The sequence below is a fragment of the Myxocyprinus asiaticus genome, chromosome 40 (assembly GCF_019703515.2).
Source record: "Myxocyprinus asiaticus isolate MX2 ecotype Aquarium Trade chromosome 40, UBuf_Myxa_2, whole genome shotgun sequence".
NCBI lineage: Eukaryota > Metazoa > Chordata > Actinopteri > Cypriniformes > Catostomidae > Myxocyprinus > Myxocyprinus asiaticus.
Window position 1 is genome coordinate 34,116,317 of NC_059383.1, and position 27,241 is coordinate 34,143,557.

Below are 27,241 nucleotides of genomic sequence, written 5' to 3' on the forward strand. Positions count from 1 at the left end.
ATAATAATAAAGAATGAGTAAGTGACCCTAAACTTTTGACCAGTAGTGTATGTGGGCCAGCGCATCCTGGCGACATATATGCCACTACTGTTGTGTTGTACTAACTAATCAGAATGTGGTGATTCACAATGTCAAAATGAAAAGCTCTCAAAGCCAGTAGCTCTGGGTGGTTGACATTCCACGCCCTTTTCACACCTGTCCAGGTGTTGAAAGTCAGGCATCCATCACACACCGCGCCCCAACCTAAGTTGGATGCATATGTGGTCAGCACTTTACTTCTGAAAATTTGACCCAGCATAACACCTTGTTGGTAGAAGGCCAGCGCTGTCCATGGTGCTAGAGCAGCCAGACAGATGTGAGTCACCGCGATGCACACAAGTTCATTTGGCAGCGCTGAGGCAGCAGCAGTGGGGTTTTTAGCCGGGCGCTGGCCCGAGACAGAGCTTGAGCGAGCTGGTTAAGATGAATTACTGCTCCATTTTGGCATAAAATGTCTCATAGCCTGTGAGTGTTGCTGAGTCGTGAAGTAGCGCTCAGCAAATCTATCCACAGGTCTGCCGAAAAGGCCGGTTGGAGACACCGGGGCATCAAATAGAGCAGCTTTTCCACGCCACGCATTTCCGGGAGGGTCAGCCAGATATGACAATCCAAAACCATCAGGTTGCTCATTTACTTGCCAATGGCCTGCGCAGTGACTTTCATGGCTCGCAACATTAAGTCTGTAGCAATGCAGAGCTCTTTGAACATCTCTGGATCATAGCCTTGCTCGTCCATTGCTTAGCTTGGAGCACCGCCATCACATGGAGTGTTGAACCAGCTTGGCCCGCTGATGAGTATGCTTTTCCAGCCAGTGCGGTCATCAGTCGACACAGCTTGGAAACGGGGTGTGATTTTCCAGCCCTGCTACTTGCTGGGCAGAGATGTGCCGCTACCGCTTCTTCCACAAGGGGTAATTGGGCATAACCTTTGTCTTCCCCGTGGTCCACTTTAGTGAGATTTTGTCAGTTCGTTATGAACTTCCGGGAAGAACGGGGCAGATCTGTGGAACACGGTCGCTTGAGGACCACTCGACAGATGCAGCGATATACATAACATCATACCCAGCGTCAGAACTGCTGAACGTGATGAGGTCGTGCACTCCTGCAGAGGGCCGAAGCTCGTCACGCACATACTGTATCGGCATAGACACAGCTTATGGAGATTGAGGGGCTTGCGGGGAGTGTGCCGACATGAAGTCCACCTCAAATTCATCCTGCTCGACCTCGCAGCCCCGCCGTGCCTCCTCGAGTGATCTCTCTGGAGTCACAGAAGAGGTGGTTGGGAGGGCGCGGGAGGCTGAATCATCCCTTAGAACGAGGGTGATTCACGAGTAAAGTGTCTTGAGACTCATGCCCTCACGTGGGCATGTCCCAGACAGTGAATCCAGCTCTCATCCTGATCTAATGGCGGGATGTGTCCCTCGCATAAGAAAAACTTGTGGAACGAAATCTTTAAAAAGACGCGAACTCGTAAGATACAAAACTCCTGCTGAAGTGCTGCAGGAAATCAGGATGCTGAAGCAGCCTGTTCACCAGCGAAGCGTCAAGTGGCGAGGGAGTAAATGCGGAACACTCGTTGCTGTGAAGATACCTCCCGCTGACTCGTGCATGTCGATGCTGAAGTAGTAGAAGGCTTCTAGACGAGAGATGAATCGCTGTCTTGAAGGAAGAAAATTCTGAGGAATGGTGTTTGGTGGCCGCTTTTATACCGGACAGCTTCGTGTCCAAATTCTGGCATGCTACAGCTTTGGGAATTAATTAGTCTAAAATTAACACATAAGACATTCAGGAAACCCAAATAAAACAATCTTTACAACCGTCCCCAACTGGGACTTCATGGAAAACCATCTTACTGACAAAAAATTCAGAACATGAGGCAGAACTCGAGCAAAAGCATCAGGCAACAGGATATTTTGTTGGCTTAATCAAATTCTCATGAAGACAAAAGCTGCGTCCCAAATCGATACTTCTACACTACTCTGCACTATTTTTTAGTGTAAGTAACCGAAAAGAACAGTACAACGAGTACCCGGATGATGCTGTGTATCAGCAGGTGGTGAGAAATTTGGGCATCTATTTTGACACAAATTAAAATTTTGAATACCACATCAGGAAGTTAGCTCAATCATGTTTTTATCAGTTAAAGAACATTTCCAAAGTGAGACAGGTTTTAAGTTTTAGGGATACAGAGAAGCTTATTCATGCTTTTGTTTCAGGTCTTTTAATCAGATTACTCCAGTTTTAGCTTCCTTGCCTTGGTTATCAATTCATTTTAGGTTTGATTTTAAGATTTTATTAATTACATAAAAAGCATTATATGGTTTGGCAGCAGATTATTTATCAGAACTTTTAAGACATTATGAAACAGTTGCCCATGCGTTCATCCGGCCCTGCTTTCAAGGCAATTCAGTCCACATAGCAGCCATCTTGGGAACATTCCCTGGCAGCTATTTTCAATGGATACTAGTGGCTTACAAGTACAGCTCCTATCAACTTCAATGGGGAACAACGGAAAATATTCAAATGGTTGCTCAAGATTTCGATTACAAAACGTATTTCAAATAAGCGGTAAAATTTCCTGACAATGGTATCATGTGCTTCTTTAGCTCAAACCAAGGGGAAAAAAAACAAAAACTTCAGGCTGTTCCGGCTAATGCACATTCTCAAACTGACTGACATATTGGGCTTCCAATTCAGCCTATACATTTTAATACAAGTGGTTTGTCTCAGCTAAATAGTCTCTGTCAAATGTCAGTTTCCTTGAAAAAGAAATAACACACCTCTCCTCAATAAGCCACCAATTTGAGGTATAGTTCATGTCTGTAGCACCAAATGTTCGGAACAAGTTACACACCAAAATTTAATAGGTGTTTGTTCAAATCCCTAATCCCAAGAATGAACAATACCTTTATAAAAAAATCTAGAGTTCTGGCAAACTACCCGCAAACTTGACACAAATTTGCTGCAAATTTGCCACTCGTTATTTTTACATGCAAATGAGCTTGTGATTTGTGTGTTTGCCAGAAGTTTGCAGTTCTTCACTGGAAGTGGTGAACCTGTTGCAAACCTTTGGCAACATTGGGCGATTTGCCACAAGTTTGCTGCAAAGCTCATTTTGCATGTGAAAATGATCAACGGCAAATTTGCAATGAACTCCTGAATTTTAAGCAACAGATATACTTTCCTCAACAAATAATTACAATCTCTTATGGTTCAAGACTTGGTTTATCTTAAAGGGAATGTTCACCCAAAATTTTAGTACCCTCATGCCATCCCAGATGTGTATGATTTTATTTCTTCTGCAGAACACAAACAAAGATTTTTAGAAGAATACCTCAGCTCAGTAGGTCCTTACAATTCAAATGAATGGTGATCAGACCTTTGTAGCACCACAAATCACATAAAGCAAACATAAAAGTAATACATATGACTCCTTTTTTTACTCTAATCTCCATTTTAACTTTCCCTTTCAGAGGTGAAAGTGAAACTAATCAGGCACCACATGTGACTTTCTGATGTAAAAGTGAAAGTGGAGATTTAAAGTAAAAAAGGACTTACATTTTGACCTGTTTCTCACCCACACCTATTATATAGTTTCTGAAGATATAGATTTAGCCACTGGAGTCATATGGATTACTTTTGTTTCCTTTTTGTAATTTTTGGAGCTAAGAGAGAATTTTTGGGTGAACTATCCCTTTAAGAAAACCAGCTAAATATAATCTTAAAGATAACCCATGGACACATCAATACAGATACATACGGCAGATTGATTTTAGATCCTACACAGACCGGCCTGTATAGAAATAAGTAAAGAAATTACTAGTGCAGGGCAGAAATTACACACTTCAACTTTTAAGTATTTGATTGGCATAATTAACTCATCACATAAAATACAGTATATAACAGGAGTCTGCTAAGGAAATAGGTGTTAAAGTACATCTAAACTCAATCCAGAGCAAATCAGGTAAAACTCCTCAAGGGAGTGCCAACAAATGTCATGGAGTAACAAGAGATGGAGGAGCCATTTGTCAACATCAGGAGGAGGAATGACAAATGGAGACACACTGAATAAATTAATACAGATGTCAGCGCACCTGTCAATCACTACAGTAATTAAACCAAGGATAAATTAAGAGGGAGTGGGGCTAAAGATATTCTGAAATTTGTGGGAGAAAAAAAATATTTAGATTTTTTTTCTTTTCGTTACACTCTCCCTTTCTTTTATTCCTCTGTCTATTTCAACATCTCTTCCTTCATGTTATATAATCCATCTCTTTTCATTATCTAGGTACAGCAGATCCAACAGGGATTAGGTGAACACGAATCTGCCTGGCCAGTGACAGTGCAGAGATACAGGGACAGAGCTGTATGATCAGGCAAAAGCCTCAAGCTGGGAAGAAACACTCAGTAGCTCCAACTCAATCAACACACTGAACCCTACTGGTCAGAAAAGGTACTGCAATGGTAATTGTTATACTGTGAGGTGCTCCAGGCTTTCATTATTCATAATGTTTGGGGTTCAAATCAAAGCAATAAGGCCCACACTCATTTATTTAATCATTTCAGTTATATAATCAAGAGCTCAGCAACTCAAGGTTTTAAATAATGTGTTTTCTTTAGCAGTGATTTTATGTGCTGGTTTGAAACTACTAGTTTAGAAACCTCTTAAATTAGGATCATTTTTGTGAAATGTGTCTTCCAAATTAAAATTGTAATATCAGATTTATGTAATAGCTTTTGGGTACACATGTAAACATAAAGCATTTATTATAAATGTATTATCATTAATAAATTAATACATACAATCAGGAAAGAGTCTATATAATGAAGTATGCTAATTAACTACATAATCAATGTAAATTTTAAATGAAAGGTTAAACTATACTTTCTGGGTGAGCGTATTTTTCTAAAATGTCAGGCTGGGGTAAGTTGTCACAATGTATGAAATTAGGTTATAAAATTTGTTGGCCAATGTTTTGAGATTTTTTTTACGTTACCTTATACATTTATTTGCCGTTTCATTATTATTATTATTATTATTATTATTATTATTATTTAGATTTATATTGTTTACATTTTGTTGAAGAGCTTATAATAGGTTATTTAATGGCAGATTCCATTGCTACAGCTTACCATAAATATAAAGTAGACACCCCGCTATTGGAACATGTTGGCACAAAAGGTCAATTTGTGCTCAATGAACTGTATTGTTTTTTTATGGGCAATAATGGTGGAAATGTTCTACAGCTTTTTTTTTTTTTTTTTTTTGTTTTTTGTTGCCAATACTATGTAGAAATTGACATTCAAAAATAAACTTACCCTGATAAATATTCAGTGTAATTAAATAAGTGTGACAGCTAGCCCTGAATGGTATCCCCTGTAACAATATAGCAATAAAATAGGAAATTATGATAAAAAAAATAAAATAAAACAAAGCTAAATAAGAAAGCGTTTTTATCAAGAATGTCAAAACATAAGCGAACATACGGCACAAACCCATACTGCTGAAGTGTGTATGTTTTTCTGCTAACCAGAATGAAATATATGATACTGGTTAAGTCTAAACAAATAAATCATCAACCACTACAACAAATATATCATAACATACACAGACTATTTCTGGCCCTCTGTGTATTCTTGCTGTCGCAGCTCTATAAATAAAATAAGGACTTCATTATGCATTCGATGGGAATATTTTAACAATTCTCACTGCGAGAACCAGCAGGGGTTGTAAATGTGGTCATATCTAAGACCTATAGGTTTGGATCTCTCTCTCCGCACATATACATGCATATGGATAAACTCAAGAAAGACAATGGAAAGCCCATTTAAATGCATTGTTACATAGTACAAACAGGATTACACATAGAATTTCAATCAAAAAGAGGAAAATAATCACTCACTTTTTCCATCTGAGAAATACCTGTAATACACACTGATCAGTCACAACATTAAAACCACCTGCCTATTGTGTAGATCCCCCTCGTGCTGCCAAAACAGTGCCAACCCGCATCTGGCACCAACAAACATGCCACGGTCCAAATCACTGAGATCACATTTTTTCCCCCATTCTAATGGTTGATGTGAACATTAACTGAAGCTCCTGACCAGTATCTGTCTGATTTTATGCACTACACTGCTGCCACACGATTGGATGATTAGATAATCGCATGGATGATTGTTGGTGCTAGACGAGCTGTTTTGAGTATTTCTGTAACTGCTGATCTCCTGGGATTTTCATGCACAACAGTCTCTTGAATTTACTCTGAATGGTGCCAAAAACAAAAAACATCCAGTGAGGGGCAGTTCTGGGGACGGAAACACCTTGTTGATGAGAGAAGTCAATAGAGAATGGCCAGATTGGTTCGAACTGACATAGTCTACGGTAACTCAGATAATCACTCCATTCAATTGTAGTGAGAAGAATGGTTGGTGCTGTTTTTGCAGCACGAGGGGGACCTACAAAATATTAGGCAGGTGTTTTAATGTTGTGGCTGATCGGTGTGTGATATATATAAACAACAAGTGTGGAAACAGCCTGAGAAAATATGAGGTGAATATGGATCAGGCAAAGCAGACTGCCCCTTCACATTGCATGAGATGTACAGTAGCTAACCACATCTAGCTAGTAACTATTTACAGCACTTGTATATGATTAAATTTATGTAAAAGTTTAACACTTTATTTGGGTATGAATAATGAGGAAATGAATAATCAGCAAAGTAGCACATTGCAAATATATAGGACCAAAATAACACTTTTGTTTTCACCTCTATACTTCGGTTGCTGACTCATATTGTCAATTTATGCACCAACCACTGGCAAACTTATACTTTTAACCATGATTCACTGGCACACAATGCCAAGACCAAGCATCATCACATTCCTACAGACTTGTGAGTGACACGCATGCACACATGCAGTTGACGTACACAGGTCAGTTTTAATACATCCACTGCAAAAGACTAATGCGGATTAGTTCAGCTTCTTACAGTGCACATTACAGAGCATGCAACAATGCAAATGCAAGAATGAACATCTTTACTGCATGCTCAAGAGTGTCTATTATTACACTGAAGTGCTTGTGCTTTATTATGCCAATGCATGTCTGAGTGCTCTTGTAAATTTAAATGCGCAACACATGCTGCATTGGTTAGCACGTTTGTCGCTGCGTGTGGCAGAGATGACGAAGCAGTCGACATCTTCTGCAGCAAGTAAACATTTAGCCTATGTGACCAGAGAGAGTATCAAATCACCTGCGTCACAGCCAGCCTGGTTGCCTTGGAAACAATAAGAATGATGATGTCACAAAAACATCACAGTTCACTCATTGACCGGTCGTAGCACCTTCCAGTTGTGTCCTGTTTTCAAATCACATAACATCAGGAGCCATAGTTCAAATGCACACAATCTTATATCACAATCCCACCCACAATATATATATATATATATATATATATATATATATATATATATATATATATATATATATATATACACACACACACACACACACACACACACACACACACACACAGGCAGCCAAAAGTTTGGAATAATGTACTGATTTTGCTCTTATGGAAAGAAATTGGCACTTTTATTCACCAAAGTGGCATTCAACTGATCACAATGTATAGTCAGGACATTAATAACGTGAAAAATTACTATTACAATTTGAAAAAAAAAAAAAAAATTCAGAACTTCTTAAACAATTTCAAAGAGTTCTCATCAAACAATCCTCCATGTGCAGCAATGACAGCTTTGCAGATCCTTGGCAATCTAGCTGTCAGTTTGTCCAGATACTCAGGTGACATTTCACCCCACACTTCCTGTAGCACTTGCCATAGATGTGGCTGTCTTTTCAGGCACTCCTCATGCACCTTAGAGTCTAACTGATCCCACAAAAGCTCAGTGGGGTTAAGATCCATAACACTCTTTTCCAATTATCTGTTGTCCAATGACTGTTTTTCTTTGCCTACTCTAAACTTTTCTTTTTGTTTTTCTGTTTCAAAAGTGGCTTTTTCTTTGCAATTCTTCCCATAAGGCCTGCACCCCTGAGTCTTCTCTTTACTGTTGTACATGAAACTGGTGTTGAGCGGGTAGAATTCAATGAAGCTGTTAGCTGAGGACATGTGAGGTGTCTATTTCTCAAACTACAGACTCCGATGTACTATCCTCTTGTTTAGTCTTACATCTGGCCATCTACATCTCTTTCTGTCCTTGTTAGAGCCAATTGTCCTTTGTCTTTGAAGACTGTAGTGTACACCTTTGTATGAAATCTTCATATATTTTTTTTATTTTATTTTTTTGCCAATTTCAAGCATTGTATAGCCTTCATTCCTCAAAACAATGACTGATGAGTTTCTAGAGAAAGCTGTTTCTTTTTTGCCATTTTTGACCTAATATTGTCCTTAAGACATGCCAGTCTATTGCATACTGTGTCAACTCAAAAACAAACACAAAGACAATGTTAAGCTTCATTTAACTAACCAAATAGCTTTAAACTGTTTTTGATATAATGGCAAGTGATTTTCTAGTACCCAGTTAGCAATTTAGCATGATTACTCAATGATAAGATGTTGGGGTGATGGCAGCAGGAAATGGGGCCTGTCTAGATTTGATCAAAAATCACTTTTTTCAAATAGTAATGGTGCTGTTTTTTTTTTTTTTTACATCAGTAATGTCCTGACTATATTTTGTGATCAGTTGAATGCCACTTTGGTGAATTAAAGTACCAATTTCCTTCCTAAACAGTGAAATCTGTACATTATTCCAAACTTTTGGCTGCCAGTGTATATAATCACAATGACAGTTTAAAACCAGTTTTGAGGTTTAGTGCAGTGAGATTTTAAAAAATATCAGAGTCCAGCATTTCAGAAAGAACTCTAAATCTTTTGACCAAGAGCTCTTCTGCAATATTTTGTGTTTAAGTCAGTGTTTTGCAATTTTGACCATTTGAAATTTACTGATGTAGCTGCAATATGATTTTTTTACCCAAAGATTCACTATCAACCTTAAAAAAAGTACTGTGGTAGTACCATGGTACAGTACTGGTATCATTTGGTAATATCATGGTACTGTATGATTAACATATTCAAGTACTATGGCATTTACATACATCGTGAATCATCTTCAATGGTAGAGAATACCATGATATTACTATCTGATACCATCACTGTACCATGTTGGAACAAAATCCATTTATATTTCATTTACATTGTCATTTAGCAGCAGGGGTGGAAAGAGTACTCAAAAATCCTACTCAATTAAAAGTACTATTACTTCCCCCCAAAAATGTGTGTGAGTAAAAGTACTGTACCTGTCCTAAAAACTACTCAAGTAAAAGAGTAGCTCATTTAAAAGTACTCATGAGTAGTGAGTATTGAGTAGCATATGCTACGCCCCCTTATAATAAACCCTGTATGCTGCAATTTCAAAATGTAGCGTACATACTGTAATTTGCATTCCCTTTTATGGATGTTTGCCAGAAAGAAAGAAAAAATATAGGTATTTTATAGGTATTTTTGACTGCCAAATTTAAAAATACATCAGTCTTCTATGATAAACACTACATGAATTTGATTTAAAAAAATAAAAGGGAGACATGATTACAGAGATAAGCAGAAAAAGTTATTTTCAATACACTGATCACTATCTAAATCATAATGTATGAAACAATAACATTAAAATCAGTTTATGTGTAGGGTCTAAATTTCCCTTAATGCCAAAAGAGTGACTTGTTGCACATAAAACAGTATCAAAACAATGCAAAGAATGCAACTTGACAGTTGGCATGTCACATCCAGCACAATAGATATCTCTACTTCCCTGGCAATTTATTATTCAAATTAATACTCTCTACATCAGGGGTCGGTATTATAAAAAATAAAAAAATAAATAAAGAAAATATTATTTTAAAATATTATTATTAAAATGTCACTGTTTTATTATATTACATTAATACTTTTAAAGCTACTAAAGTTATTCAGCCAAAAGCAGTGAGATATGTACTAATTTTCTTGTTGTTGTTTGATTAATAGCCTTTTAAATGACACACAGTGGTCTATTCGGTTACATGTACACTTTGAGTTCGACATTTTGATACAAATCCATTTATTATCCCACTGTTCATGTTCAGTTTAGACATAAGTGACTGTGTTTACATTAACACCTCGCCAAGATGGGCATTTTGGCAGAATTATGAAGTGTATTTGACAGTTTAGGCACGTACCCGCATTAGCGCCATTGGAACACACACGTATGTAAAGCGCACAAACAAAGCCGCCACGTCTGTCAGTCAAATGGCGTGCGGCTACAGAAGCAAGGAAGTAAAAAGTCAATCTTTTATATTTTATCGAGATCAACCAGTGGTTGTCTTGCTATTGCGATCAATGTAATGAGCACCCCTGGCCTAGATGTAGAACATAGGCTGTAAACAATTAACCCTATAACTTAGCTAACATAGTATAAATCTCTCACAGCAGCCCGATAATCTCAGTAATAGATAGCTAATTTACAGGCGTTATAGATATAGAAAATCTAGTAAGCAGAAATATGAAATTTACCTCAATATGCTTCTTCAAATTAGACAGAATTAATGCTGATATCTCGACTGGCTTGGGCAAGCTAAACTCACATCACACGATAAAGCAATTGACCTTCTTCATCCATGATTATATAATGTGGCGCCACTCAACCGGTCTTTAGGGCTGGGAATCGATTCCAAAAAGATTCGATTCCTCGATTCAGAGGCGTTGGGAATCGAGAATCGACTCCAAAGACTTGGCACCAGACCTACAGCTTCTGTTCAAGTTTTCTATGTGTGATTTGATTTGACGGGAGTCACAAGACTCCATAGCCAATCACATTGATTGATAAAAGTAAAACCAGGACAGGGAAGTAGCGAACACAGACGGAGGGAAAATAGCGCTGTAAAAGTACAGTTACAACACTTTTAATGTACACAAGTAAAAGTATCCCATTTTAAAACTACTTTTAAAAGTACAATTCTTGGGAAAAACTACTTAATTACTGTAGAGAATTTAGGTGATACGGTAGGCTACACGGTATGGATTAAAGTGTCCGCATACCTTCACCAATAATATGTAGGACATTTATAATGGAATTAGCTGCGTTAGAACACCATTATAAGAAGGATAAATTACAAATGATCAGATCGTAAATCTGAATAAAATTCTCCAGAATTAATATGTAATACAATGGGCTTGTTTTATCTGCTCACAATTTATATGTATGGAATTAGTTTAGAGAAATACTATTCTAATGGCTATTGAAAATATTATCACAAATATGTTTAGATATGGTTCAAGCTTCGGAGCGCAGATCTTTTTAAAAAAAATCAAGTGACGAGATTATTTATCAAAATATACCACAGTCAAATTAACTTTGAATACAAACAAGACTTTATTGCTTATCTAAACACATAGACAAACATGACAAACAGGTTGGTGAGTAAATTGTAACAGAAGGTGAATTAAATTATCTGTACAGAGAACTTGAACTTTATGGAGCCTATAGACAATGCCTTGAGAACCATCAACTTCCATTTAGAATAAATACCTTGATCTGCAATCGGGTTACTCAAATTATATTAAAGAGACACCAGCACTTTCAGCGAAAGTTGGAGATGTACTTATGTTTCCATGCATTGCTTGGCTTTTTGGCTCTTTGTAGCAAGTTCTTGTTGTTCCGTCGATGTTTTGGACCTCTTTTAAGATCATAGATAGTCGGATAGTTCTTTGTCTGTTGCGTCGATGTATGGGTGATGTAATGTCCAGGCAGGGCTTTGAAGCAAGGCCTCCAGCAATGGAGACTCGCTACTCCCCATCACGTGTGAGTCATAGCGCAGAGAAGAGAAAAGCTTCTTTGGAACTTTGCATTCTGAGGCTTCCTGGACTCTACATTGTGCGGATCCTGAGCAGATGGGCTAAGAGCCAAGAGGGAAGAGTGTGAAGAGAGGAGAAGAGAGGAAGAGAGTAAGAGATAAGAATGGAGCTTCCTTGGTAGGGAAATGTCTTCTGTGGGGTCACATGGTCATTTCTGTCCCTCCTTGTGAAGGTGATTGATGAGTCTTTGTCTGTGAAGATTTCTGTTTCCCGCTCAAAAGTAAACATACTTTTAACCTGACTTTTATATAATGAAATCAGTGTAACAGACATGACATCTGTTAACATCAAAATTCTCTGCATAAACAGGCAAGCATTTACATATGAAACATGACAAACTTTCTCTTTATGGTTACTTCACTACACATTAACATTTGAATATACATTATTATACATTGTATAACTGAGCATCATGTATGCACAAGGTCAGAATAATGCATTCTATGATTCTAACCTACATAAGGGCACTAGTAAGGCCAGGGTGGCTTCGGAGCACTTATTTGGTAGCTCCTTTGGACTTTGGACGCTGGTTCATGGTTGCTGCATGATGCCCTCTAGTCAATTTTTGCCGACGCACAGCGCATTTCTGTGTCGACCGGGGGATCCTTCGAAGACACCCAGACTTGTCCCCGAGCGGCTGTGCCCCATGGTGGCCGCGCTAGAAGTAGTCAAATACCGACTGTTTTTCTTGCAGTTCTGCAGTCATCAACAGGGTGGCCCCACCATGTCCCACCACAGGCTTATTGGGATGGGCTCACTCTCCATTCAAAAAAACCACAGGTGGGCACTTTTTTGGGGAGGGTGGGGGCTGACCACAAAAACACTCTCCATCTAAATACCCACAATATTACATCACTTCCTCCTCAGGGGACTAAGGAACACCCCCGACACCCCCCACATTCCATGGAGCCACTAAACATCCCCTTCCCAGCTATTTTGGGGGAAGAGCACATGGAAGCAAGCCTTTGACTGGCTGACCATGGGGGCATGTCTGGGAGGGGGCGGGGCTGACCACAAACACACTATTTGTCCATTTGTCCACTTACCCACTATATTACAGGTCTTTGTCCCTGGGGGTCCATGAACCCCAGGGGTGTGTCCAGGAGGGGTGGGGCTGACCACAAACACACTATTTGTCCACTTACCCACCAAATAGAACAACTTCCTCACTGGTGGTCTGAGGATCTGTATGTGTCTGAGAGGGGGCGGGGCTGTCCATGAACACATTATTTGTCCACTTTGACCATGTAAAAATTTTTATGACTTGTAAGTGGGTGCAACAGCATCAGAGGGATGTGCGGTGTGCTTTACAGCTTTTTTTTTTTAAATACATCATCTAGAAAAAATGTCTACCAACCATCTGTTTGATGGTAGTTGAGCAGATTGCATGTGGGCTGTCCACCTACAATGTATTTGAATGGCACCAGATAGGTGGTTGGTGGACATTTAATTGACTTAATTCATTTTGATAGGAGCACTTTCTGCACTCAGCACCCTCAGTGGAAGACGTTGCACCCACTTTGAGCTCAAATTTCCATTGTCCACAAACCGCTTAAATGTTTGAATGGGAAAATTTGTACGTGGGATCTCCATATATCAGCCTTCACTATCTATGATAAGAATTTCAAGAGGAACAGAGAAAGTCGAAAATGTCATCCAAAAAACAAAAAAACAAAACGAAAGGGGTACACCCAAAATTTTTGACTTTCTCCGATCTTCTCGAAATTCACACCTAAAAAAATGACACAGGAGTTGTTGAAGACGGGTATCCAGTATACAAAACGTGCAGACGAAAAGTGTCAGCAAAAGCGGTGAACACATCTAATATGTTCCAGCACCTGAGGGATCACCATCCAGAGATTCATGCCCAGATGAATGTAATAATTTTACAAACACAGTAAATATTATATGTAGTGTACTACTTACCTTTTGGTAAAGTCAAACACTGAATTGAGACTGTGTAAATCCGAAGAGTTGTATATTTTAAGTTTAAGAGAGGAGGGGTTCAGCTTTATATTGTGAAGGCGATGCCTCCAAATAGTTTTCCTACTTGAATAAGATTTCAGTGAGCGTAAAAGTGCTGTGATAATCCGGCTGATCGTTAGATTACTGAATAAAGAAAGAAGGCTCCCCTAGCCTGACACCGTTTTATTTTAAACATATGGTTGAAATTGTTTGTTGTTTATTTTATTTTTTTATTTTTTGGGTTATTTATTTTTAATTTATATTTAATTTTATTTTTATTTATTGAAAGGGTATACATACTTTTTTTGTTAAAAAGGTTGAAAAGACCACTACAAAAATGAATGGAATAACTTGCGGGTAGGATTTTCTAGAAAGGTTCCGTGGCCCCCAAATTTCACACAGTGGAAGCCTGAGGTCTCTCGAAAGACATATCAAGATCTTGAGGCTCTAGAAAAAAAAAAGAAAATACTTTTTTGGAGTTTATGCAAGAATCTCTCACACAGGCCTCTTGCACTCATAGCTTGACAGAGCCTCTTGAATAATCAGAGTCAATTAGGGTTAGGGTTAAGGTGTGGAACTGAGGAATACGCTCAGGAAACTTCTAGAGCTCACAAATTGAGGCCTGATTCGGGGGCCCCTGGGGTTCTAGAATCTGGAGTTTCAAGATCCTGTGACCTTTTGACCCCTCTTTTCCAGACATCCCACTCGCCCATTAAACCAATGCGATTCTCTTCAGGGGTCCGTGGACACTGTCGCTAAATTGGCCAATTAAGTCTAGAAAAAGGTCAAAGGGTCGCAGAACTCGGGACACCATCTAAGGGCACCTCGACAAGATGCATATGTCAGCTTTGGGTCACTCTGACCTTTCTGAGCTATGTCCACCAACCACTAATAAAAAATGAATGGAATATATTGAATGTGGGATTTTTATAGAAAGGCCCTACAGGCCCCAAATTTCTTTCTTGGGGGCATTTTTGTAAAAACATCCCACGCTGCCCTACTGCTCACAGAGTCAAATAGAGTTTCCTGCATGAGCGAAGTCAATTGAGGCAAAGCTTAAAGTTCTAGCACTGGTCAATGCATTCAGGAATTGTCTAGAGCCTTGGAATTCGAGGCCCTGATCAGGGGCCCCCTCGACAAACACGATGCAGAATTTCAAGATCCTGCAACCTTTTTACCCCTCTTTTCTAGATGTCCCTCTTTCTTTCTTTAGCTCAGCAGTAATATTTTTGTGTGACATTCTCCACTGCCTTTTCTAAATCTGTGCTCTGCCGTGATAAATGTATGACCCTATAAAAACAGCACAGAGCTGAAGAGTCCATCGGCCCTAGACCAGCTGCAGGGCTGCTGAATGCAGTGGGAATCTCACACAGGCATGTGCATAAAACAGATGCCTAATAAGGTCAGCCAGCAGCACATTTTCCCTTCGCAGACAAACATTCCTGAGAAATGGCTTTCACTGATGCTTATTCAGCAAATAGGACATACAATAAGTCACAGTAATAGCAGTACAATTAGTAGTTGTGTGGGGCCATCAATAAACCAATACAATTAACTGAACTAAAAAGACTATAAAGATGGGCTACTAACAGAGCTGGACAGTAAGATAAACTTTTGTTTTTCCCTTATCTGAAACTTTCAGGTACTTCTAAAATATTCTCAGCTTCATAGATCATTAACGGATCATCTGATGCAAATTGCACACAAAAATGGAAAGAGCTTTTTAAAAATGGTCATGTCTAAATGGTAACCACCATTTTGCAAAACTTGGTGCAATAGTGTGCCATGTCTATTTGCATCTATGTTTATCGTGTCTATTTCGCACCAATTTCTTTAGTGATGTGTCTGTAAGATTAACTGAGACTACTGCGTCATTATGCAAGTTAACACTTTATTGCATGTCAGTCTATTATTGTGGTATTATCTACCCCTAAATGTTATGCAAACAATCTGGTTGTTTTTTTTTTTTTACAAGTCAGATAGACTGCCTTTTCCTGTCTTAGTTGGAGAGTTTTGGCCAGAATAAAATGAAAAGTGTACTAGACTTTATGCTACTAAAGTTCTTTATCAGAACACTTGATCTTCCAAGAGGTTCCTATTACATAATGTGAGTTGAGGACTTGAGTCCATGTCATCAGCACCAATCTGAGATGCTGATAGCGGCTCTTTAGTGGTTTGGATTGATTCTCCAATCCTGCATGGGAATGTTCTTGTCCTTGGAGTCTGATGGCTTTAAACATGTTCTCTCAGAACCATTTCAACAGAAGCTCTCTAATTCATCAAAGCAGCTAAAATGGGTGTCTCCCCGTCCTTTATTCTTGCCTTCATCCTCTCAGTCATCAATGGTAGCTTTCACTTTCTACTATAATTCATTGGAGCACGTTAAGGATGGTCATTATCTCAATTGTTTTCTTCTTGTCTCAAAGGACCAGTGCTGTGGGCAATTTATCAACATGATAGCATTTCAGGAGGGGAACTGAACACCCATTGTTAAACCGCTCTTTATGGAAACAGTGGTCGCTGCAACTTTAGACAATTTGGCCTCTTCCCACCAGATTTCTGCCATATTTACCTTGGTTGCAGCATTTCAGTAACTAGCCTAATTTGACAAGGTTTTTTTTATGGTGTGCATATGAAGAATGATGAGATAAATGATTTGTTTGTCTGAAAATAGGAATGTAGTTAAGTGAAAAAAACTAAAAATAAGCTTGCACTCAACTGAATTATCTCAGCATGATAAGACTCGATTACATGAAGTCAACTGATAGACTTTGCTGCTAACTGAATATAGTGTACAATCAGTGGCAGGGAATATTTTTACAACCCAATTTTCCAAACAACCATTGGAGGAAGGGGCTGGTGAAGATACAATATTCATATTCTGTTGTGAAATTAATAAAGAACAAATGGAGTTTGCGACCTGTTCTTGAGAAAAATAAAACTCAAAGCACAGAGCTGAAACTGTGCTGGTATATATACTAAGCAAAAAAGAAACGTCCTCTCACTTTCAACTGCTTTTATTTTCAGCAAACTTAACGTGTAAATATTTGTATGAACATTCAACAACTAAGACATAAACTGTTTCACAGACATGTGACTAACAGAAATGGAATAATGTGTCTCTGAACAAGGGGGGGGGGGGGGGTTACAAAACAGTCAGTATCTGGTGTGGCCACCAGCTGCATTAAGTACTGCAGTGCACCTCCTCCTCATGGACTGCACCAGATTTGCCAGTTCTTGCTGTGAGATGTTACCCCACTCTTCCACCAAGGCACTTGCAATTTCCCGGACATTTCTGGGGGGAATGGCCCTAGCCCTCACCCTCCGATCCAACAGGTCCCAGACGTGCTCAATGGGATTGAGATCCGGGCTCTTCGCTGGACATGGCAGAACACTGACATTACTGTCTTGCAAAAAATCATGCACAGAACGAGCAGTATGGCTGGTGGGATTGTCATGATGGTGGGTCATGTCAGGATGAACCTGCAGGAAGGTTACCACATGAGGGAGGAGGATGTCTTCCCTGTAACGCACAGCGTTGAGATTGCCTGCAATGACAACAAGCTCAGTCCGATGATGCTGTGACACACCGCCCCAGACCATGACAGACCCTCCACCTCCAAATCGATCCCGCTCCAGAGTACAGGCCTCGGTGTAATGCTCATTTCTTCTACGATAAACAAGAGTCCGACCATCACCCCTGGTGAGACAAAACCGCAACTCATCAGTGTAGAGCACTTTTTGCCTATCCTGTCTGGTCCACTGAAGGTGGATTTGTGCCTTTAGGCGACATTGTTGCCGGTGATGTCTGGTAAGGACCTGCCTTACAACAGGCCTACAAGCACTCAGTCCAGCCTCTCTCAGCGTATTGCGGACAGTCTGAGCACTGATGGAGGGATTGTGCATTTCTGGTTTAACTCAGGCAGTTGTTGTTGCCATCCTGTACCTGTCCTACAGGTGTGATATTCGGATGTACCGATCCTGTGCAGGTGTTGTTACACGTGGTCTGCCTCTGCGAGGACAATCAGCTGTCCTTCTTGTGGTACTGTCTTAGGTGTCTCTCAGTACGGACATTGCAATTTATTGCCCTGGCCACATCTGCGGTCTTCATGCCTCCATGCAGCATGCCTAAGGCAGATGAGCAGGTACCCTGGGCATCTTTCTTTTGGTATTTTTCAGAGTCAGTAGAAAGGTCTCTTTAGCGTCCTAAGTTTTATAACTGTGACCTTAATTGCCTACCGTCTGTAAGCTGTTAGTGTCTTAAACTGCACCTATTATGATTTTTAGACGTGCCTAATTTTGTCTCATACAATAGATTTACATGCATCCAAGGTCAAAAAACACTTTAATTTGCTCATAATTTAAACTGCAGCATTACCTTTTTTTCCCCAGTGTCAAAAACAACTCCAAATGATCCGTTCTAAAGGATTCATTCTAAACTCCTTTTTTCAGAGAGCCTACTCTGCTCTGATTGGTCAGATGTCCCAGTCTGTTGTGATTGGTCTACCGCTTACAGCGTGTGTCAGAAAGGAAACGGCCACTACCATGTCCGAGTTTCAGCTCTGTCTGAAAAAAATTCTATTTTACCTTACCAATTTGAGCCAGAGTCCGATAGTGATACATCAGAAGATCAACCCGAATCACCATTGCAAGCACTACGAGAACAGGACGTTTCTCTGTGGTAAGTTATATGTTGTTTGACAATAACATGAGTTAGCCAGTTAGCAGAGGCTAACAGCTAACAGCCTAACAGCCTGCACTGGCTGTACATGTAAACAGACCAGAGGCGTGTGTTTTGTTACCAAATTACATAGGTTAGTACAGGAAGTAAGTCTTTTATTACTAATGACTCGTATCAGGTGTTCAGAATTGGTTATTTCTTTTGGGTGTCAATAACTCCATATTTCATGCACTTTGATGTTTGAAACTTTGCAGACTTTTTTACATTCACAAACAGCTATATAACACACTACATGAAAGGTAATATTTGAAAAACCATAATAGGTGCTCTTTAATGACTGTTCCTCAAGTGCATGTTCATTAATTGTTTATGGTTCATTGAACAAGCATGGAAAACATTGTTTAAACCCTTTAAAATAAAGATCTGTAAAGTTATTTGGATTTTTACAAAATTATCTTTAAAATACAGTGTCCTGAAAAAGGGATGTTTCAGTTGTTGTAATGTTGTGCATTTACGTGTCTACAGGTAATGGCAAAAGCATGAAACATCCTCTGCACAAGTACATGAACGAAAACGCTTCTAGCTATGCATTCTGAACTTTACAGTGTTGCGTTCTGAAATGTGCCAATATGCACTCCCTATATCACCAAATGTTATGCAGAATGTTAGCTTCAGTCACTATTCACTTTGATTGTATCCTTTTTTTTTTTGTTGTTGTTCAGTACAATAAATGGTGACTGAGAGAACAGCATTTTCAAGCTTGGATGAACTATACCTTTAAGAAGAGTGCAACTGCACTAGTAGAGCTGACATTAAAATAAATAAATAAATAAATAATGGCTGAAATGAACAACAAAATACATAACTTTAACAAAGTACCATCGAATTACAAAGATTTACCAATGCAGACACAAATGTGTACACAAAATTTAATTTACAGTACAGTGCATCTACCATCTGAGAGGTCATTGCCATAAGATATCATACAGTTATCATAAAGGCTTCTTGAATCATTCTTATTTTATGGCTTAATCTGAAAACTGAGAATTTTAAAACACTACTATTTCATGCCAAGGAAGAGTAATGGCAAGATATGGAACTTCAGACTTTAAATTAGTTCTGAGTACTTTGATAGAAAATCTGCCAACATCAGCCACTGTGGCTCGGATCAAGAAAATCTCAAGATAAAGTAGTGTGAAAGCTGTAAATATTATAGTGAATAAGAATATTTCTTATGCAAAAGCACAATGCATAAAGTTCTAAAGTGCTTTTACTTTCCAGCCCATAAACTCACTCAGATAAATATTTAAGAAAAAAATTATAATAATTTAGCAATACTGTAAACCACCGCATACAGAAGTCATTGAAGATTTTACAGTAAAGTGGGAGAGTCTCTCCTCTGTCAAACACACTTTCACCACAGTAAAAACAGTATAAACATGTTTTACATCCAACACTGTGGCATGTTAGCCCAAAACACTTGATAATACTGTTGATCTAACAGCACAGCATTGTGTAACAAACCTGCACTCTCTTCCTGGAGAGAACGCGAGACACAAAAATCACCAAAACCTATCCACACATTTTTCACAGTTGCAAAAAAAAGGCTGAAATTAATTTAACCCTGTGTAATATACAGCAATAGTACCATATTTGGCAAATAAAAGTACGTTCTGAGTGCACACATGCATGGCATTTGCAAATATACATTCATTTAAGATATAATTTACTGAGAACTATCGATTCGCATGTCATTCATGAACACAAACGTGCAGCCCCCGAAAGACGTGGTTGCTTGGGGGCTTGTTTCTCAGACTTAAAGCACTTTTTCCACTGAGTCAGAAGATATAGTGTACAGAATAGTATATTAAGGAGTATTTCATTTTTTAAAAATTCTGTCAACTCTTATTCACTCTCATGTCGTTCCAAACACATACGACTTTCTTCTACGGAACACAAAAGGAGATATTTTGAAGAATGTATTTTTTTTTTTTATTAAAAATGAATGGAGACTGTAGCTTTCAAGCTTAAAAAGGACACAAGAACCATAAAAGTATTAAGTGATCCAGATAACTTCTAAAGCCATACAATAGTTTTGCATGAGAAACAGACCAAAATTTAAGCCATTATTCACTGAAAATCTTGACTTCCGTCATTAGGATTTTCATGAAAGTTTATGAGAGATGTAGTAATGAATAATTCATGAATGAATCATTATTTTGTGTTGGATCTTTTAATGAATCAGCTGATATGGTTTACAAAATCCAGTTCTTGAGTTTAACAAACCAACTCAACGATCCGATTCCAGCCTTAAAAAGCTCATTTGAGGGGAAGATTTCCAGTGGATAATAACTTAAATTTCAATCTTTTCTCAAACAAATCTATCGTATGGCCTCAGAATTTAATGTTACTTGTATGATGTTTTTTTTACACTGTAGCCTCGATTTTTGCTGTTTTCAAAGAAAAGGCAGGATGAGTCGAAATGATTTTTTTTTTTGTGGTAATCAACATTTTGCCACGAATGCTGCATTTAGCTTAACTTGTATAGAACCCGGAATATTCCTTTAAAAAAAAAATCTTATTTTGTGTTTCATAAGGTAAGAAAGTCATTCGCATTTGAGGGACAGTAAATAAAGAGAGAATGTATTTTATTTTTGGGAGAAATATCACTTTAAAAGCCTTTGGCATAAACTGAGACATAAACTAGCTGCCAAGTGCTCACCTATGAATGAACTCCAGTTCAACCTTGCCACTATTCCTGGCACAGAGCTTGTAATGGTGTTGTAATAAATAATATTCCAACTTTTTTCAAACCTGTTTGTCAGTTTTTACAAATGAAATGTTGTATTTTTAGCTTTGGGAAGTATCCTGAAACATTCAGAGACACAAATACATTATAAAAATTAATAAATAAAGAAATGAATTGCTTTTGACCTGGTGAAAGAACTGGCTGCTGCAGTGCATTCTGTATACAGTACATATACGAGTCTTTGTGAGGGAGAAATGTATTGCATGAGTGAGAAAGAAGACCAATTAAAAGGCATATATGAGTTTTAGACTAATGTTGTTATGTTGCTGCCGTTTGTGCTTTTTAGAGTAACAGCATCCGTTTTGCGAGTGCCACGTCAGTACTCCGTATCGGAGCCATCGGCCGGGTCAGTGTTACGAGACAGCATGTAGTTGTCCATGTCTATGGAGGGGCAATTGTGAATAGAGTAGCGTAGGCGCTCGGCTAGCATTGCCTGGCTCGTGTAGGGAGGAAGGCGGAGCTGAAAGAAGCAGGTCTGGGCTGTAGGAAGACCGTTCACTGGCTGTTGAGAAAAAATACAGAGAGGAATCCAATTCATATACTTTCTATTAAGTACAGAAAATACCTACAGTGCTGGCCGTTGTGTGTTTGTAAAGTAGATACTTTGTAGTATGTAGTAAGCCAGTACGGTAGTACTGGGACACAATACCATGTCATAAATTTGCATCTTGATACCACAGAACACTTTGTTGCATAATCACATACACCCATATCAGAGAACTAATTCTCTGTCCATAATTGTGGATATTAACCCAAAACATGCATGGATGCACATTTCGATAATTAATTGGAAATAGCATGCCATCTGAAAACCTTCAAGATACTTGTAGAATGTAGCATGTAATGTAGAATGATTTGGAATGCACTAACCAAAATAAGGCATGATAAAGAGTAAAGCTAGAATGCAAACTGGGATACAGCCTTGTTCCAGAGTAATGTAAAAAGCCTGATTGATGATGTACAAATAGTGAAGGAACTAACAATCACTACTATGACAAGATCAACCATTTGTGATGGTGAAAATGGAGGACAATCTCGTTTTAGCAAGGTATATACAGATAGGTAATCTTAGCTACAAATAATATGCAGGGCTGGTTATTGATACAGATTTTCCGATTTTATTTAATTTGATTCTTATCTGTATATTTCAATATATATATATATATATATAATCTGAAATATACAGATAAGAATCTAGATAGATAATTCATATAAATAATGCATAATTAAAATTTTAAATATCATATAGGAGGGCCTATAATAAATATATCATATGGATTGAAATTCAGTTTAAATAAATTTTATTATTGTAGCAGATGAATAAAGTATTGTACACTTACAAAAAATTGGCTTAAGGAATCATTATATTGTTTGTTTTATTCTCATATCATTGAACAAGCCTACAGTTGATAGCAATCTGTTTTGTACCAAGTTCGTCAATGTGTCCAGATCTCACAGTACGCGTTCTCACGTTCTGTCTGCACAATTTTTAAATTTTTCCCTCTATGTACATGTGCATGCCTCAGACAGATGTATTTGGAGCATCTCACTGGTATTCAGTGTCATAAACACCACATTTTTAGGATGCTTTGTCTAGTTAAAAGTAGTGTAAACTTTTAAAATCGTGTATTCTGTTGTGCTTCGCCCATCTGTTGTGCTTCCTCCTCAGTGAGCGGATCTCATTCAGTGGCTGTGATGCTTGTGAGGTTTGTTGAGGTGCGCTGCCACCTATTGACGCGGCTCGTAAAAAACAGATGTACTTCAAACTTGAATTGCTCATATAGTAAGGAAATCCATACTTCTATTACATAATTTACATATGCGTCAGTGGGCATGATTGTGTAAATGTTTTTAACATGTTTATTAATCACACTAAATTTACATGTGTAAATTTACATAAATTACACATGTGTGTGTGTGTGTGTGTGTGTGTGTGTATGTGAAAAATGTTGCATAGTGAGGATGTCTTCAAAAATAATGACATAAATAGTTTTCATTTATCACTTAAATGTCATACAAAGTCCAGTAAACATAAAAAAGCTAAATCAATATTTGGTGTGACCACCTTTGCCTTTAAAACAGCACCAATTCTCCTAGGTTTTCTTGGTTGCTGGCAGATAGGATGTTCCGAGCTTCTTGGTGAATTTGCCACAGTTCTTCTATCTATTCAGGCTGTCTCAATTGCTTCTGACTCTTTATGTAATCTCAGACTGACACAATGTACAGTGGGGGGCTTTGTGGGGGGCCATGACATCTGTTGCAGGGCTCCCTGTTCTTCTATTCTAATCTTTTCTATTTGCAAAAGTAATGTTTGGGAGTCTAACATTTATATTTCCTATTGACACACTAAAGTTGAAGATATAAATAACCATCTTAAGACAAATGCTTTTGTGAAACATCGTATGTGCCTAAGACTTTTGCACAGAACTGTATATATACACATACATTTGAAGTCAAAAGTTTACCGACACTTAGGTTGAAGTCATTAAAACTAATTTTTTAACCACTCCACAGATTTAATATTAGCAAACTATAAGTCGTTTAGGACATCTGCTTTGTGCATGGCATGAGTAATTATTCCAACAATTGTTTACAGACAGATTGTTTAACTTTTAATTGAATATATCACAATTCCAGTGGATCAGATGTTTACATACACTAAGTTAACTATGCTTTTAAGCAGCTTGGAAAATTCCAGAAAATTATGTCAAGCCAATAGGATGTATTTTAAGGCCTACCTTCAAACTCAGTGCCTCTTTGCTTGACATCATGGGAAAATCAAAAGAAATCAGCCAAAAAAAAAACAAAAACAAACAAACAATTTTGGACCTCCACAAGTCTGGTTCATCCTTGGGAGTAATTTCCAAATGCCTGAAGGTACCACGTTCATCTGTACAAACAATAGTATGCAAGTATAAACACCATGGGACCATGCAGCCATCATACCGCTCAGGAAGGAGACGCATTCTGTCTCCTAGAGATGAACGTAGTTTGGAGCGAAAAGTGCAAATCAATCCCAGAACAACAGCAAAGGACCTTGTGAACACGCTGGAGGAAACAGGTAGACAAGTATCTATATCCACAGTAAAACGAGTCCTATGTCAACATAACCTGAAAGGCTGCTCAGCAAGAAAGAAGCCACTGCTCCAAAACTGCCATAAAAAAGCCAGACTACAGTTTGCAAGTACACATAGGGACAAAGATCTTACTTTTTGGAGAAATTTGATGAAACAAAAATTTAACTGTTTGGCCATAATGGCCATTGTTATGTCTGGAGGAAAAAGGGTGAGGCATGCAAGCTGAAGAACACCATCCCAACCGTGAAGCATGGGAGAGGCAGTATCATGTTGTGGGGGTGCTTTGCTGCAGGAGGGACTGGTGCACTTCACAAAATTGATGGCATCATGAGGAAGAAAATTTATGTGGATATGTTGAAGCAACATCTCAAAACATCAGCCAGGAAGTTAAAGCTTAGTCGCAAATGGATTTTCCAAATGGACAATGACCCCAAGCATACCTCCAAAGTTGTGGAAAAATGGCTTAAGGAAAACAAAGTCAAGGTAGTGGAGTGGCCATCACAAAGCCCTGACCTCAATCCGATAGAAAATTTGTGGGCAGAACTGAAAAAGTGTGTGCGAGCAAGGAGGCCTACAAACCTGACTCAGTTACACCAGTTCTGTCTGGAGGAATCTGCCAAAATTCCAGCAACTTATTGTGAAAAGCTTGTGGAAGGCTACCCAAAATGTTTGTCCCAAGTTAAACAATTTAAAGGCAATGATACCGAATACTAACAAAGTGTGTGTAAACTTCTGACCCACTGGGTATGTGAGGAAAGAAATAAAAGCTGAAATAAATCATTCACTCTAATATTATTCTGACATTTCACATTCTTAAAATAAAGTAGTGATCCTAACTGACCTAAGACAGGGAATGTTTTCTATGATTAAATGTCAGGAATTGTGAAAAACGGAGTTTAAATGTATTTGGCTAAGGTGTATGTAAACTTCACACTTCAACTGTATGTGTGTGTGTATATATATATATATATATATATACACACACACACACACACACACACACACACACAGTTACATGTTTATTGTTTGCATGCATAATTTGTACTATTAACAAGTAATTACATTGACATGTAAGACAAGTGCTTAAACAGTACTGTCTCTTTAGATGACACGGAAGGATGGTACGGAAGTGTTTCAGTTGAGCGCATATTAACATGAGTGGAGTCGAATGGCTTCTTTACTGCATCCGTGCTATGTGGGATAAAATTTAAATGTTTAATTTTTTGATGTTTCTGATCAACAACAGACAAAAGAAAAAAGAAAACAGAAAAGGGCATTAAAAGAGACATTATTCAATGACAAATAGGTTGCGTGGATCTTGTCTTCTAATACACATTACAAGGAATGAATCAGACCAAACTTTTACTCTCAAAACACAGTGACAGGATATTTGTACAGAACTCCTTCGCCACAACACTACTCAATCACTGGTGAGTGAATTCTAAAAATTACCAGCCAGTGGCTAATCACAGACATTTTTAGTCGCACAGTGCAAAATTTGGTTGCACTTGTGAGTGGGGTTTAAGATATGATATCGGGATCGGAGATCGCAATACATCGGAAAATCAATATTTTTAACCAACCCTAATTTTAACACATCACACTTCACCTAAACACAAACCTAAATGTTCATCATAAAAGCTAAAGATTTTTGCTTAAGATTAGAGGTAAACCTTATTCTATACCTGATGTGTTAACTTACCCTGTCAACTTTGATAATCTGAAACTTCTGTGTGATGTCGGCTGGATTGGATGGCAGTCTTGAACGGCCGGAAACGAAGCGCAAGAAAAGGACTCTCTCCTCGTTGGTAAATTCCTCAAGGCTCTGCCACAGCCAGCCAATGAGCTGGTTGCAGTCGGTAATGTCACGGTAACGTACCACCTTCTTGAGCATCTCCACGGAGACCTCAGGCAGACCGCACACCAGCTGTTCCAGCTGTCGAGCTGTTAGCAGGGAGAGCAGTGGGACCGGAATGATGGAGGACATGCCCTCCCTCACTGCTGACACCTACAGGAATACACAGATACCCGCGTAATTCTTAATGGTTAAATCTACTTGGTAAACCTTGTCCTGCTAAACTTTTGCGAGATTTGCATTTGCTGCTAACAAGGTTAGGGTTAGGGTTGTTGCAAGACTCCATATAAACACAATGTGCAAATGTCACGTGCAAATCTTGTGATACTTTCTACAGACTTTAGTAAATACCACTGCTTACGTACTGTTAGCATTCCAAGTTATCACTGCTTCCCAAAAGTCTTTAAGTTGGCTTGACAGAGCCAACATGCTGTTATTGTAAAGACATGGTTTAGCGTTTTTCCAAAATTCCTAAACTGTGACCAAAATGATCAACTGTAACTCCTACTAGAGCTTCCAAGCTACATCCGCCAAACTCGCTACAAACAGATTCAAGCATTCATGCAATTCCAAACATAAGAAACCGCTCTTAAGTATTTTCCAAATCTAAAGATGCAGCACAGTATAACAGAAAATGAGATGACAGCATTTCACCAGATGCAGAACATTGTAAACTATGAAATACACACAGCACTTTTAGTGTCAAAATAAAAGCCCCAGATAAAGGTGAAGTAAATATGACAGAAATATATTATTGAAGGGATAATGTACTGCCTGTCGGATGTTAATCGAAAAAAAATAAAAAATAGATGGACTTAAAATATTGATTTGTGTTGAAATTATGTAATTATGTGAGAAGAAAGAAAATCGCTGAACATCTGAAATGCACCTCCGGTTTGCACCAGAGTTC

General features: G+C 38.4%; 1 protein-coding gene across 1 annotated transcript in view; it reads right to left on the minus strand.

Annotated features, from left to right (window-relative positions):
* Nucleotides 1–21,699: 21,699 nt before the first annotated feature.
* The window catches only part of LOC127430759 (probable E3 ubiquitin-protein ligase HERC1), a 131,543-nt gene continuing 126,001 nt past the window's right edge, over nt 21,700–27,241 (minus strand). Inside the window, exons 77-78 of the mRNA XM_051680783.1 lie at nt 26,179–26,484; nt 21,700–21,901 (exon numbers count right to left, since the gene is read on the minus strand). Of these exons, the coding sequence (XP_051536743.1) occupies nt 21,716–21,901; nt 26,179–26,484 (492 nt within the window). The 3' untranslated portion in view covers nt 21,700–21,715. The remainder of the gene's footprint in view (nt 21,902–26,178; nt 26,485–27,241) is intronic.